At 46.7% G+C, this 13,187-nt stretch overlaps 1 protein-coding gene across 1 annotated transcript in view; it reads right to left on the bottom strand.

Moving 5' to 3' along the window:
* dab2ipb (DAB2 interacting protein b) overlaps positions 1–13,187 on the bottom strand; it is an 89,309-nt gene that overhangs the window by 29,838 nt on the left and 46,284 nt on the right. Inside the window, exons 4-5 of the mRNA XM_083670733.1 lie at positions 1,280–1,433; positions 638–736 (exon numbers count right to left, since the gene is read on the bottom strand). Coding sequence (XP_083526859.1) covers positions 638–736; positions 1,280–1,433 — 253 coding nt within the window. The remainder of the gene's footprint in view (positions 1–637; positions 737–1,279; positions 1,434–13,187) is intronic.

The following is a 13,187-nucleotide window of genomic DNA, read 5'->3' as shown; positions in this document are numbered from 1 at the left end:
CAAGGCATTGAACGGGCTCTCTTTCTAATTTCAAAAGCACTAACATCTGTTTCAAGCTCCAATGTTTACGGACAAACAAGCTAACCTACACTGTATCTAATCTCTGAAAATCTCTAAATAATTAAAAACTCTGAGGCATAGATGGAGAGATTTATATCCAAGCCAGAAGAGAAACAAAAAACAGACAGAAGGTTATCGCCGAACTTTAAAAAAAAAAAAAAGTTCTAATTAGCAAGTCATTTGCTAAATAATGAAAGATGAAGGAGGGAGAGTGCTGTCAGATTTGCATTATTTCTTGGCGTGACGGGGGGAGCCATATGTTTGCTGGTTTCCTTTCGTCTTTGCTGTGCTCTTGCGATTACAGAGAACGTGTTGAGTGAGGAGCAACGCGACTGAGTGAACATGTGCACTGGGCCCTTGGTTTGACACTGACACTGCCTGGTGCTGTGTTCTCCCATGGCTTTGAGTGCCCGTCCCTCTAGGGAGGCCACAGGCCCACTGTGCTCTAACTGCAGACGTGTCATACTGTATCACGGTGTGATTATATAATTCGATCATGGTGCTTGTACCTGATTATCTCATTTGGCTCTCTACTTTACCTAATCAATCCTGCCCCCACCCCGTGCTGACTGCTTACCTTGTTGGGGTGGACGGCCCTTCTCAGGTTCTCCATCCATTTGTCCCTCTCGGCTGACGAGCGACAGGAAAAGCATTTGCTTCCTGTGGAGGTGGTAACCTGACAGAGAGAGACAACAGACTGTGAATATCATCATTTATTTGAGAGAGAGCGAGAGGGAGGGGGAGGGGGAGGGGGAGATTGAGAGAGAGAGAGGGAGGGAGAGAGAGGAGAGGGAGAGAGAGGAGAGGGAGGGGGAGGGGGAGAGGGAGAGAGAGAGAGGGAAGGAGAGAGGGGAGAGGGAGAGGAGCAGACATGCATGACGGAGAGTCATGTGCTGTGTGATGTGCAGTCCTGGTGATACAGATTAGTGGAGGCCTCTCCATGGTTGACAGTGGCTTGTTATTTTTTTACCTCTACCTGCTTAGTCACTACCCTCTTCGGTGTGTCTACAGCTAGCAGGGGTAACATTAAAGCAGGGTGGTCCTGCTGTGTGTGTGCATGATGCATAATGTTAACTGAGTTTCACCTCCAGGCAGTGGACTTACTATGCTGAGGCCTTGACTGGGATGGTGTTTGGGTTTTCGTGTGTGTGTGTGTGTGTGTGTGTGTGTGTGTGTGTGTGTGTGTGTGTGTGTGTGTGTGTGTGTGTTTTCCCCTCACCTCGAAGCAGTAGTCCTGGCCCAGGATGCTGCTGTGTACAGGTTTGATGATGACCTCGTCCTCCATGCTGAGGTCCAAGGCTTCCACAGCACTGCTGGGGCTGAGCAACGACTCGTGGGAGCGAGACTCCTTCAGCCTCGGCATCAGATGAGATCTACCGAGAAAGGAAGAGGGGGAAAGGGTTATTCACTATGTAGGGTCATGAGTGTGTGTGTGAGAGAGGGAGACCGTGAGAGACAGAGAGAGAGAGAGAGAGAGTGTGTGTGTGTGTGTGAGAGAGTGTATGTACTGTATGTGTGAGAGAACATATGTGTGAATGTGATGGCGAGGTGGATGCTCAGCCATTTCTCGAAGTCAGTAGGGGACATATCTGTCCTCGACTCCGCGCTTCCACAACCACTTTCTCATTTCCACACAGTCTCACATTAACACATGCTCTTTTCTCTCTCTCTCTCTCTCTCTCTCTCTCTCTCACACACTCTGTCTCTCTAACAAGCCAGCAGAATCTCTCTTTAACAAAAATGAACAACACACTGTACTGTTCCCTATTGAGATTCACTACTACTATTACCTATGCTTTGAATCAAGTTCCTGACAGTAAACTATTGGAAACATATGCATTGTGATTGGGAGATGTAACACAATTCATCTTTTCAGACTGAAAATGTCAATTTTCATGAAATGTTCGAGTGTTTGTTTATGAAGAAAACAATATATATGCAAATTCTGGATCAGGAAATTTAGACTCATTGTGAGAGCCAATTGTTTAATCATTGCTTCGTTTTATGGACACAGAGACGCACACGCACACGCACACACACACACACACACACACACACACACACACACACACACACACACACACACACACACACACACACTCCATAGTCTGGTACTTCTACTCTCACCTCTTTCTCCACTTTTATAAGCATGTGCTCTCACTACATGATCAAATAAAGGCAGCCTTGAAGCCTGGTCCTCATCTATCTTTCAGACAGAGAGGAATAGGAGATAAATAAAGAGGTTTCTGCTGTTCACAATGTGTTTGATATCGCCCCACTTTCTCTGTTTCAGAGTTGTGACTGTGAGTGCTTTCTACTGTCACCTGCAAATACACCAACACACTGCTTTGTGTCGGAGCCTAGGAGAGAAATATGGAGTCTAACATCAGACACAGAGTAGTAGAACTGTGCAGGATTCTATCGACAGCGACAGGGCCACAGCCATTGAAGGCTTCCTTCAGTCATACACTGTAGAGACAGCTTCAGCATTGGCCACTTGTATCAGCCAATGCTCAGACTCGATCATGTACAGCAGCAGTAGCATTTCTCAGGTGCATCGCGACTGTGTTCAATTTAGTATTCTGCACTGCAATATTTGAGTGAGAGCCCTACCAAGCTAATTAGTGTTTTGCCCTCACCAGCTAATTATCTCAAAGCATTTCAATGGGATGCTATTCTCCCAATTTACAACGTGAGCGACAGTAGTGGTATATCACCCATACGGTGATTCACATGTAAGCAGTACGCCTCGGAGAGAGAAGCTGCGTCTCAATTATCATTAACCTTGCCCAATCAGTGGCATTTGTGTAGTGATGTGAATATGAAGAGCCATGCTAAACATGCATGGGGGCTGAGGCAGCATTACATTAGCGTTAGCCTCTGACTCTGTGACTGTGACTGGTCGCTGGCATTACACTGTGACAAGGGTCAGTAGCCAGTGTAATGAGAGGGACAATTCTTTTAATAACGGTCTCTATGGGGGGCTTACATGCTAATCCTTGCACGTCTACGAGCCATGTTCCATAAAAGAAGAGCATTCCAGGAAAAAAAAACGGGGCAGCCATAACTGCAGATTAGAACCACAGGCAGCCTTTTGTAGAGGAAGGAAGCTTTGTTGTTAAATCCAGTGCCCAGGCTGGACTGGACAATGGCCTGTTTGGAAGGAATATCTCTTTCTCTCCCTTTTACTCTAGCATTTCACTCTCACACACCCACCCTTCCCACCCACGCGCATACATAAATGAACACACACACACACACAAATACACACACACACACTCCCATTCTCTGAAACACACACCTCTCTCTCTCTCTCTCTCTCTCACACACACACACACACACACACACACACACACACACACACACACACACACACACACACGCCCTGTCTCTCACTCCCTCTTTTCCTCTCGTTTAGTCAGAGCGTTACAGAGCTCAAAGCTCACTCCGGGGATCTGTCAGGCTTCAGATTTGGGAGCTTCTGGCCAATCACGGGGTACAGCTGCAGGGGGAAGTGTCTGTATTCCTGACTCTGCTCTCTGATTGGCTGCTGAGGTACTGGGCAGAAGAGTGAGAGAGTGAGAGAGTGAAGTAGGGTGGAGTGGGATGGATGGGAGCAGAGGGGGTTGTGGGACCTGCTGAGAAGGGGATGTGTGGCAGTATCAAGCTCCAGGTCTGAAACACGGTCCACAGACCCTGCAACCAGACATCAATATTCCTGACCCGAGCCCGGCTGACAGTAAAACCGAAGGGAACGGCTCTCAGACTTGAGTCCAACATTCCGACCGAACAAGTCCACCACTCCCATCCATCTAACCAGTCAGATCTGTCAATCATGCTGCCGCCAGACATCTACCTCCATCTGCCACGCCCAAACAGAGCGGGCGCTTCTAAATCAAAGCCAAATCAGAAAAAATCCTCTTGAGGAAACAGAATGGGCTCAGCTAAGTTCTGCTCGCGCTCAATCTTAGACAGCTGTGCCGAGATGAGTTTTGGACATCAATCAATAGAATACAATCAAACTTTAGGGTTGAACATTCTCTACGCTTCTTGAAGGTCTCGTAGTTTGAAGTGTAGAGAGAGAAAGTTAGAAAGATGGACAGAGACGGAGACAGAAATGCAATGAAAGACGAGACGGGAAAAATAGACTTGCAAAACCATGCTGTGTTATTGTATAAAAAAAAAAAAAAAAAACACTCTCATGGAACAGCCCCAGAGTTTTGATGTTGGCTGGCTGAGGCCGTTGGGGAGTCAGAGGACACATCTTTCTAAACACCCCACTGCTGCTACACTTCCTGTACTCTGTGAAAACACCACACAGAAGAAACCATTAGCCTTGCTGAGTGAGATAAAACATTGGCTGTCAAGAAGAGCAAGACTCCAAGCCGTCATCTATGAGAAAGATATAGAGACAGGGAGGAGAGAATCATGATCCGTTAATGAAGTATTTGGCGACAGTGTTTATGACACAAAGACAGAGAGAGAGACCCTCTGCGTCCTCTTGGGTGGAGCCCCAGTCTCCAGATGCTCTCAGTGCATTCCCAATACAGTTAATTAAAGTGGACTTAACATGGCAACACAATATGGCAACCCAGTGGGACAGGTCAGAACTCTTCCCCTCTCAGGCTGCCAGTCGATGGGGGGGTAAAAGATGTACTACCTCAGTACCAGACAAACATCCAATGGCTTTGTGTGGGTTATGGATATCCAGTTATTGAACGTTCATCAGATGAAGGGAAGGCTACAGTACGGAACTGCAATATGCGAGTAAAGCAAGCTAGCACACATGCTACAGAACAGTCCCCCGTAAATGACGGTTAGCTTTAGCAATCGTGCTATGTTTCAGCAGCACAATTGCTATTCCTGTAACTAATGAGATTGGTTTAAGTCCTCATCAGACTTCAATCAGCAGAAAGCTTTCCAGGGCAGGATAGGTGCACAGAGGTATGTACAGAACAGGGGAGGCTGGTGGAGGTAGAAATCTGAGGACAGGCTCATTGTAATGCGTGAAATGTAATGAGGAATGATATAAAAACAGACGTGTTTGATTTCCATTCCATACATTATAATGAGCCTGTTCTCCGATTTCTACCTTTACCCGCCTCCCCTGGTGCACGGAAGTATGTACAGAAAGAGGAATGTCTCTTTCTCTCCCTCTCAGCCTCTTGTTTTTCTCTACCCACATCCATCAACTCATCTACCAAGTGGACATTTGTGTCAATGGGAAACGAGAGTAAATGTGAATGTGAATATCAATGTGGCATGCCATTTGCATGCACTGTACTGTATGCGTACGCATACCTCAAGCACACAAATATGATATGATAGAAGCCGTTAAGCTATTGAGCATGTCAAATGAATTATTTTAAGTGATGCTCATAGCTCATGTACCAGAGCACATCCCCTGTGATGTCTTACCTTGTCAGTCCTTGCCTCACCCACTAATAACAACTAGCTTCACAATCAACCCCTCTTCTCCTCTCCTCTCCTCTCCCTTCCCCCCAACACCATTTATTCACAGTCAACGTCCTCCTGTGTCCTTGAAAATCCTATCCCTCTCTCTCACTCTCTCTCTCTCTCTCTCTCTCTCATTCTCCCTCTCTCTGATTCCATGTTTACCTGGGGTGGGGGTATACTTTACGCAAGGGGGATTCACTATCTCTCTCTCTCCTCAGCACTTGTCCTCTCCTCCCACACTCTCCTCTCTCAGTGTGTCCTCTCCCTCCTCTCTCTTATCCCCATCTCTCGTTCCATGGAGGGGGTGGGGGATGTTCCCTCCCTCTCTCCTGTCCTCTGGGCTCTATTCTCTCCCTCTAAATATTTCAGACACTGCGCAGGAATAGAACAGACCCCTCTTCTCAGTCCAAAAACTTCCACTGGCTCACAGAGGGGATATTTAAAGCCTTGTAGTAAAATACATGTTTAATTTACAAGGTCGAAACATAAATACAGAAAGGCTATGTTGAGATAGTGTAAAAAAGAACAGGAGCAAAGAGAAAACCCCTGTATATGGACATGCAGGCAGGCCGGCAGGCAGACACACACACACACCCACACACACACACACACCCACACACACACACCTTGTATCTCTCTCACATGGTGATGATATGCATGGTTTTACAGTGAGCAATCAAGTGGGCTGGCCAGCCTCCGGCGTCTTATCGACCTCCTAAATGTGGGCCTGTTCTCAGAATACACAAATGATTCATTTAGGAGGCCTTTCCGTAGGCTGCGCCAGGCAGGGCCCAGTCTGTGAACAGTCACAGTATCCAACCCTGCCTGAGCCCAGCCGACGGGTCGATGTAAACCTGTTTAAGAGCAGGCCAGGGCAAGAGGAGAGAGTGTTGTAATGGGCTCTAAGTAAGTCTGGAGGACCGCGCCCGGCCCGGCCCGTGTCTGCATCCTGTCCCTCTTGTACACTCCGTTCTGGATATCGGGAGAGATCTGGTAGGAACCCAGAATCACACAACCACGGAGGCGTCAGAGCACTTAGGCCAGTAACACAGCGCTCCACCAGGGGACTGCAGATACTCTGATAAGTGTAAACAGGCTAGATAATATACTGCAGAACTCAGAGCAACACTCCCATACAATGGCTCTGAACACTACTTAAACCATAGCACTCACTACTGACCAACAAGACGCAGTGCTGCTTAGTAGAAACATGTGGCGATTAATGGTACGTAGCCTTAGCAACATTGCTGTCACTATGAAGACTGAATGAGGCTTTTACTTTGTGACCACCCCCTCTGACATAGGATAGCCTTCTCATGCATTAAGACTTCTCCCCAGAGAAAACAACGTCTGAGTAAAAGCTCTAAAACATAATCGAACAACCTAGAACAATAAATACAATGGTTGTATTGAAGCATCGTATTTACCCAGCCCCTCCCCAGAGCTGGTAAACAAGTAGAGAGGCAGGCAGATAAACAGAGCACAGCTAATGGAGGCTACTGTTAACACCCAGAGGGCTCTCTGTTTGGAAACTCTGCTGCAGAGCGGCTACGCCTAGCCCAGTGTTGACATGGCGCTATGCTTTTAGACCAGAGTTTCCAACGATCAATAAATGCTTCCACACATGGACGGGTGGGCAGTCACCAACCTATCCACCCCCCCCCGCCCCCTACAGTGTCTCTGTATCCACAGTGACCTTATCAGCTGAGGCTGGCTGACTGGCAGTGTGGGTGTGGGTGTGTGTGTGTGAGATCACAGGTCCAAGCAGACCAGGATCAGGGCACAGGGCACTACCCATAGTGTAGTGACAGAAGAGACAGCAGAGGAGGAATCAAACAAACAGGTCCAGGTCATGAAACAGTCAAAACACAAAACACTGCATGCAAATATCCCTTACTTTGCAACAAGGGGGTCGTGTGTAGGGTCGCAGTCTTATTGAACGAGCTCATGTTCTACCTATACTGTAAAGGCACCAATCTGTACCCAAAATCACCTAATCACCATACTGTTGAGTCATCATACAGTAGGAGAGGAATTGGACTGTCCTTGCATGTCAATATTTACAGCCGCAGCGCTACAAGCTGAATCTAACTTAATCAGCAGACTGATTGGGTAAGAATGCTGTGGGGAGTTGATTGGGTAAGAGCTGCAGTGGAGTGAGCTGATTGGGTAAGTGCTGCAAACCTGGGCTTCGATTGGAACCTTCAGGCAGCCAGCTGAATAGATGATTCTGCATGCATCGACAAACACACCTCAAGTAAAAAATATCTCTGTCTTTCTCACACACGAGCACGCACACACACACACACACACACACACACACACACACACACACACACAAAATTGTAAAGCACAAGCACAAACAGACAAACAGGGGATTATTGTGAGGCACCCAACCCAGTCCCATCAGCTTTGGCTCTGTAGCTTGACCACAGACAACTATCAGACAGCTATCAGACAGCTATCCGTCTGTCACTGCGCCATGCAGTCTGTCACAGGCTTCATCTCTCATTTGGCCTGAACAGATGTGTTTCCTCCGTCTTACTGTTTGGTTTAAATAATGAGTCCCTGAGGTCTGTTTATAACAGCAGTAGACGTGCTGCTGTTTGGTGTTGTTTGTTTCTGCCGACTCATCTCAAAGTCAACTTTTGATCTCGTTACTGAGGACACTGCGATCTGGATATTGTTGTGTGTGCGTGTGTGTGTGTACTGTACCTGCCAGCTGCCAATCTCAGCATCTGTGGTGGAACGAGTGGACAGTAGAGAGAGAGAGGAGGCAGACAAACAAACGGAGAGGCAGATAGGAGAGAGAGGGGGGGCCTGTCAGGAGGCACTGGCGCGGAACGGGAGAGATGTGTGTGAGTGGAACCGCTGACGTCTGGATACGGGCCTTGGAACCCAAACACTGTTCCCTTAATCAGAACCATCTCTCTGTCTCAACCCCAGATACTGCAGGGAGGAACTCGGGGGACATAGAAACTCCAACTCTCTATTCTCTCTCTCTCTGGCTTTCATCTCATCAAATCCAGATAGAGCTGCAGATGTTTACAGCTGCATACCCAGCACCTTCCCAATGATCCTTCCAATCTCAACACTAGGATGACTCCATCTAAGACTTAACTAGAAAACTAGAGGGAGGGAGGGAGGAGAGAGAGAGAGAGAAGAGGCCAGTTCAGTACTGTGGCTGTAGTTCTCTCCAGCACCTGTACAGAGGGAGAGGGCCAGTCTGACAGCAGCTAATGCACACAAGACAAAAGAAGGGTGACACCAGGGAGAGGGGGAACAGAGGAGCTGGCCCCAGGCAGCACTGCACCAAACAAGAGTGGATGAAAGATGAGGCCCACACTGTGCTTCTACCCTTTTATGATGAATAATCACTAGAACCCCTTTCACTTTGAGCCTCCCTGCGTGCAAATGTGAAAGCATACACTGCATTGTCAAGGTACAGGAGTAATAGCTAAAATGCAAACATGCGTACTTCAGTGATAAAAGAAAATAGAGCTTTTTAGGGCAGTGACACACATGCATACATGCAGCCACGCATTCATGTTAACACATGACATGACACACACACACACACACACACACACAGCTACACATTCACGTAAACACATGACACACACACACACACAGCTACACATTCACGTAAACACATGACACACACACACACACACACACACACACACACACACACACACACACACACACACACACACACACACACACACACACACACACACACACACACTTCCTGTAAGACAAAAGAGTTCAGGAAGCTGTGCTGGCTGTAAATGACATCATCTCATGGATGAGCCCATCACGCTGGCTCTGCCAGAGACCTTTAGGAGTCCGTCGGGATGCCTGACTCACAGCAGCAGTGCATTATGGGAAGAGATGGCTAGGAGCTGAGGTCATGTGGTTAAATAACAGCTGCTGTGGGATCCAACACAGCCGCGGCTAGTGCACACACACACACACACACACACACACACACACACACACACACACACACACACACACACACACACACACACACACACACACACACACACATACAATGATTACCATGAAACATCTGCCAGGACACAACATATTCAGGTGCATGGAGATCTGGAGCTAGCTGCCTGGTTGATGTCATGGCTTTTGTGTAAAGTAGCAGAGCAGCTGTTCACTCATACTGGCCAAAGCATGATCTGACCAGTGGCTTAATATCATGTCACTTCCCTTTTCTCCACTTTAGGAAATAGACTAGTGAATGAACCCCACTATTCCCCACTGTGTTCCCAGCATACAGGGTTTCCACTGGCTAAACAGCCAAAGTTTATTTTCAGGCTACAAATGATCTGGATAAAAGCTTTTGCGAAATTAAGTGGAACTGTAATGTTGCCCTATGCAAGAATAGGTTTGCCTTTATAATAATTTCTGATAATCAGATCATCCAAAACAGAACATCCAGCCTATAAACCATGTTCATTTAGACTAGCCTCTGAGTCTGCAGGGTACTGTACACCTCTCTCTCTCTCAGGGCAGAGGGTAACAGTCAAAGGTTAAAACCAGTGTTGCCAGAGGAAACGCTGACTGTTAACCCCTGATGGTGCTTGGCATGTGTTTGTTTGTTTGATTGATTGAGTGTGTGTGTGTGTGTGTGTGTGTGTGTGTGTGTGTGTGTGTGTGTGTGTGTGTGTGGTGTTGTCTCAGTAATCACAGCAGGGGATGAGGTGGCCTAATGGACAGTTCCCGGCATAACATTGTTATGGTGAAGTAGATGAGGGCAAAGGTCAGGCTAACGAGTGACTCTTAATGAGCGGTGAGGTCAGGGTTCAGAGTTCAAAGGGCACATTAATGAGCATTAACGGTCAGATGGCATCTAGGAAACACACCTTGGGAGGCAAATGGTGTAAAGTCAAAGTGGAAAAACAAATAGATATGATACAGATGGGCAAACAGGCTCTGTCACAGCCTCACGGACCTGTCACTCTGTTCTCACACATGAGGGAGAGAGAGAGAGAGAGAGAGAGAGAGAGAGAGAGAGAAAGGCCTAAGCAGCAGCAGCGCTTCAGTTGATCCCTTTCTGGCCTTTGTGTGACCTGGACAAGACAGCATGACAGCATGGAGCCCAGCATCCAGAGCAGAGGACACAGGGTCACACACACACACACACACACACACACACACACACACACACACACACAGTGAGGTAAACACTAGACTCTAGACACTGAGGTAAAAAATAGACGTAAAAAGTGAACCTCTATGTGACCTGGACGACAGAGCATGACAGCATGGAGCCCATCGTTCAGAGGAGATGACACAGGGTCACACACTCTCTCTCTCTCTCTCTCTCTCTCACACACACACACGCAATAACGCCACGCACACCATCTCTCTCCATCTCTCTCTCTATGTTGTATGACATGGATGTCTCTTAGAACGAAATGCTTTCATAACAAGTTCCATCAAAGTGTAACTACAACGTCATATCCATCCTAACATGTCTGTATCAAAGCGCATGCATGTGTTACTTCTGAATGTCTATTCCACTGCTGTGTACCACAGTATATTCCTGGGAGAACACTCATGTCTCCTAGCCTAGCTCTCAATGCTCAGAGTCTGTGTGCAGGAGGCAGGACTGGGCCAATGAGATGACAGGAGAGAGCTCTGTGTTGGAGCAGGAAGTATGGCTTTTGACCCACAGACTTCTGCGGGGGCGAGGCACCGGGGAGAGAGGAGGAAATGCTCTCTCAGATACTCTCCTTCATATTGACCTTTCAAAGCATTCATGTTTATTTCTCCTGTGCTTTAACTAACCTCCCGTACAAAACATAGCATCTCTCTCTCTCTCTCTCTCTCTCTCTCTCTTTGTGTTGGATTTCTTATTCTTTTAGAAGGCTTTTGCCATAAATTCTCACAACTAGCCATCAACCATCACTATAAAATGTACCGTCTGCATGACTTGGCATCGTTCTTTCTTTTTTTTTTTTTTTTTTTTGGATACCATTGGTTCTCAATCATGTCTGGTTGCAGACAGTGCATCATAAACATTTTATTTCTCACACGTTTAGTGCTCTCACCAGTGAGGTTCCACAGTCAGATTTCAGAGAGGCAGTAATAAACAATTTAGAGCGATATGATGACGAGAGCAGGAGAAACACTCCACAGTCCTACAACAGAGATGGCTCAATCATGAATGGGAGACTGGGGACGTTTAGGAGGCTCAGTGATGACATGCATTACTGTGGATTGAAATTCTCAGTGTTTGTGTGTGTGTGTGTGTGTGTGTGTGTGTGTGTGTGTGTGTGTGTGTGTGTGTGTGTGTGTGTGTGTGAGAGAGAGAGAAAAAAGAGGATGAGCATAGAGGGACACACTTTGATAAACACATTACATAATTTTTTACCATGAAGCATTCAGTACACTGAGCTGGGGAACATATAAATTAGTTACAAGCAAGCAGGCTTTTTACTTAAGCTGTTGCATAACAGCCAAGGGGGAAGGGGAGCCAGAGCAATATGTGCCGAGGATGAGGAGATGAGAAAGGGGAAAGATGAGTTTTCTGTTGGAACTCCTGACCTGTAATGTTATTGTAGCTACATGCACCCCCAGGCAGTGGATGAGAAAGACAAGTCAGAATACAAGTCACACTGGACTACAATGGATGGATTTGACCAGAAGACTTGCCTGCAACATCATAAAAATCTATGCATTACTGGCAATGGCATAGACATGGTAAACAAAATAGTTTCTCACAAGTTCACTTTTCTTTGTTTCCCATTCTGTATTTTCAATAACATGAAATAACATGAGGGCGTTGCTGTTGTCAGTAATCCAATAGACAAACATATTGTTTGAACTACAGTAGTTTTGCCGCTGGCGCTGAATATTTCCATGTTCAAGTCTGAACCCGTACCTCATTCCTTACTCTAGAAACCTTTTCCAACTAGGCTTCTCTCCTCTGCTCGACTTTTCCTGTTTACGCGAACGATCCTTCCCCCCTTCCTACTCTGGACTCTACACCATCGACCTAATTCATAGCGTTGCATTTACTCTAAAAACTGTTAGTAATAGGCTACTAGTTACAGTAAACTAGCTTAGAATCATGGGTGAAGTAAGCTGCAGCTACAGATCGGTCACACATATCTAACAGCGCGCAACTGTATCCATCATTATCATATTCATAACACCAACGGCGTTAATGTAAAACATGAGATCGATCTACACTTACGATTTACTGAAGATGTGAAACATCGCTCCATGGAACCTCACACGGGGTTCCAAAGACACACGACTTCAATTTTGGTCGCATTCCTCTCCACTGCCTAATCGCTGCTTGTTTTCCGACTATTTTTGCGTCCCTGGGAATGTGTGGCCGCAGCTTGCCCTTTGAGCTACGCCGCGCTGAGTACAGGCTTCTCCCTGGGGATGTCTGCCGCGTTTCAAACACACCCCTCTCAACATCCCATTTAAACGGATAGCGCTCCTTTTTAAGGAAAAACCAAAAACCCTCTCACGGGCAGTCCCGTTCATTTGGTGACATTACTGTTTGTCATAACGATGCAATATGGACGTAGCTTTTTAAAATATTTAGCCTTCACATAGAACCTGAATCATATAAAAACATGATGATGTACAATAGGCTAATGACTATGGTGCTCTAAATCAAAATGCCATGATTG

This window comes from Argentina silus (assembly GCF_951799395.1).
Source record: "Argentina silus genome assembly, chromosome: 5".
Taxonomy (NCBI): Eukaryota; Metazoa; Chordata; class Actinopteri; order Argentiniformes; family Argentinidae; genus Argentina; species Argentina silus.
This window is presented reverse-complemented; position numbering and strand designations above follow the sequence as displayed.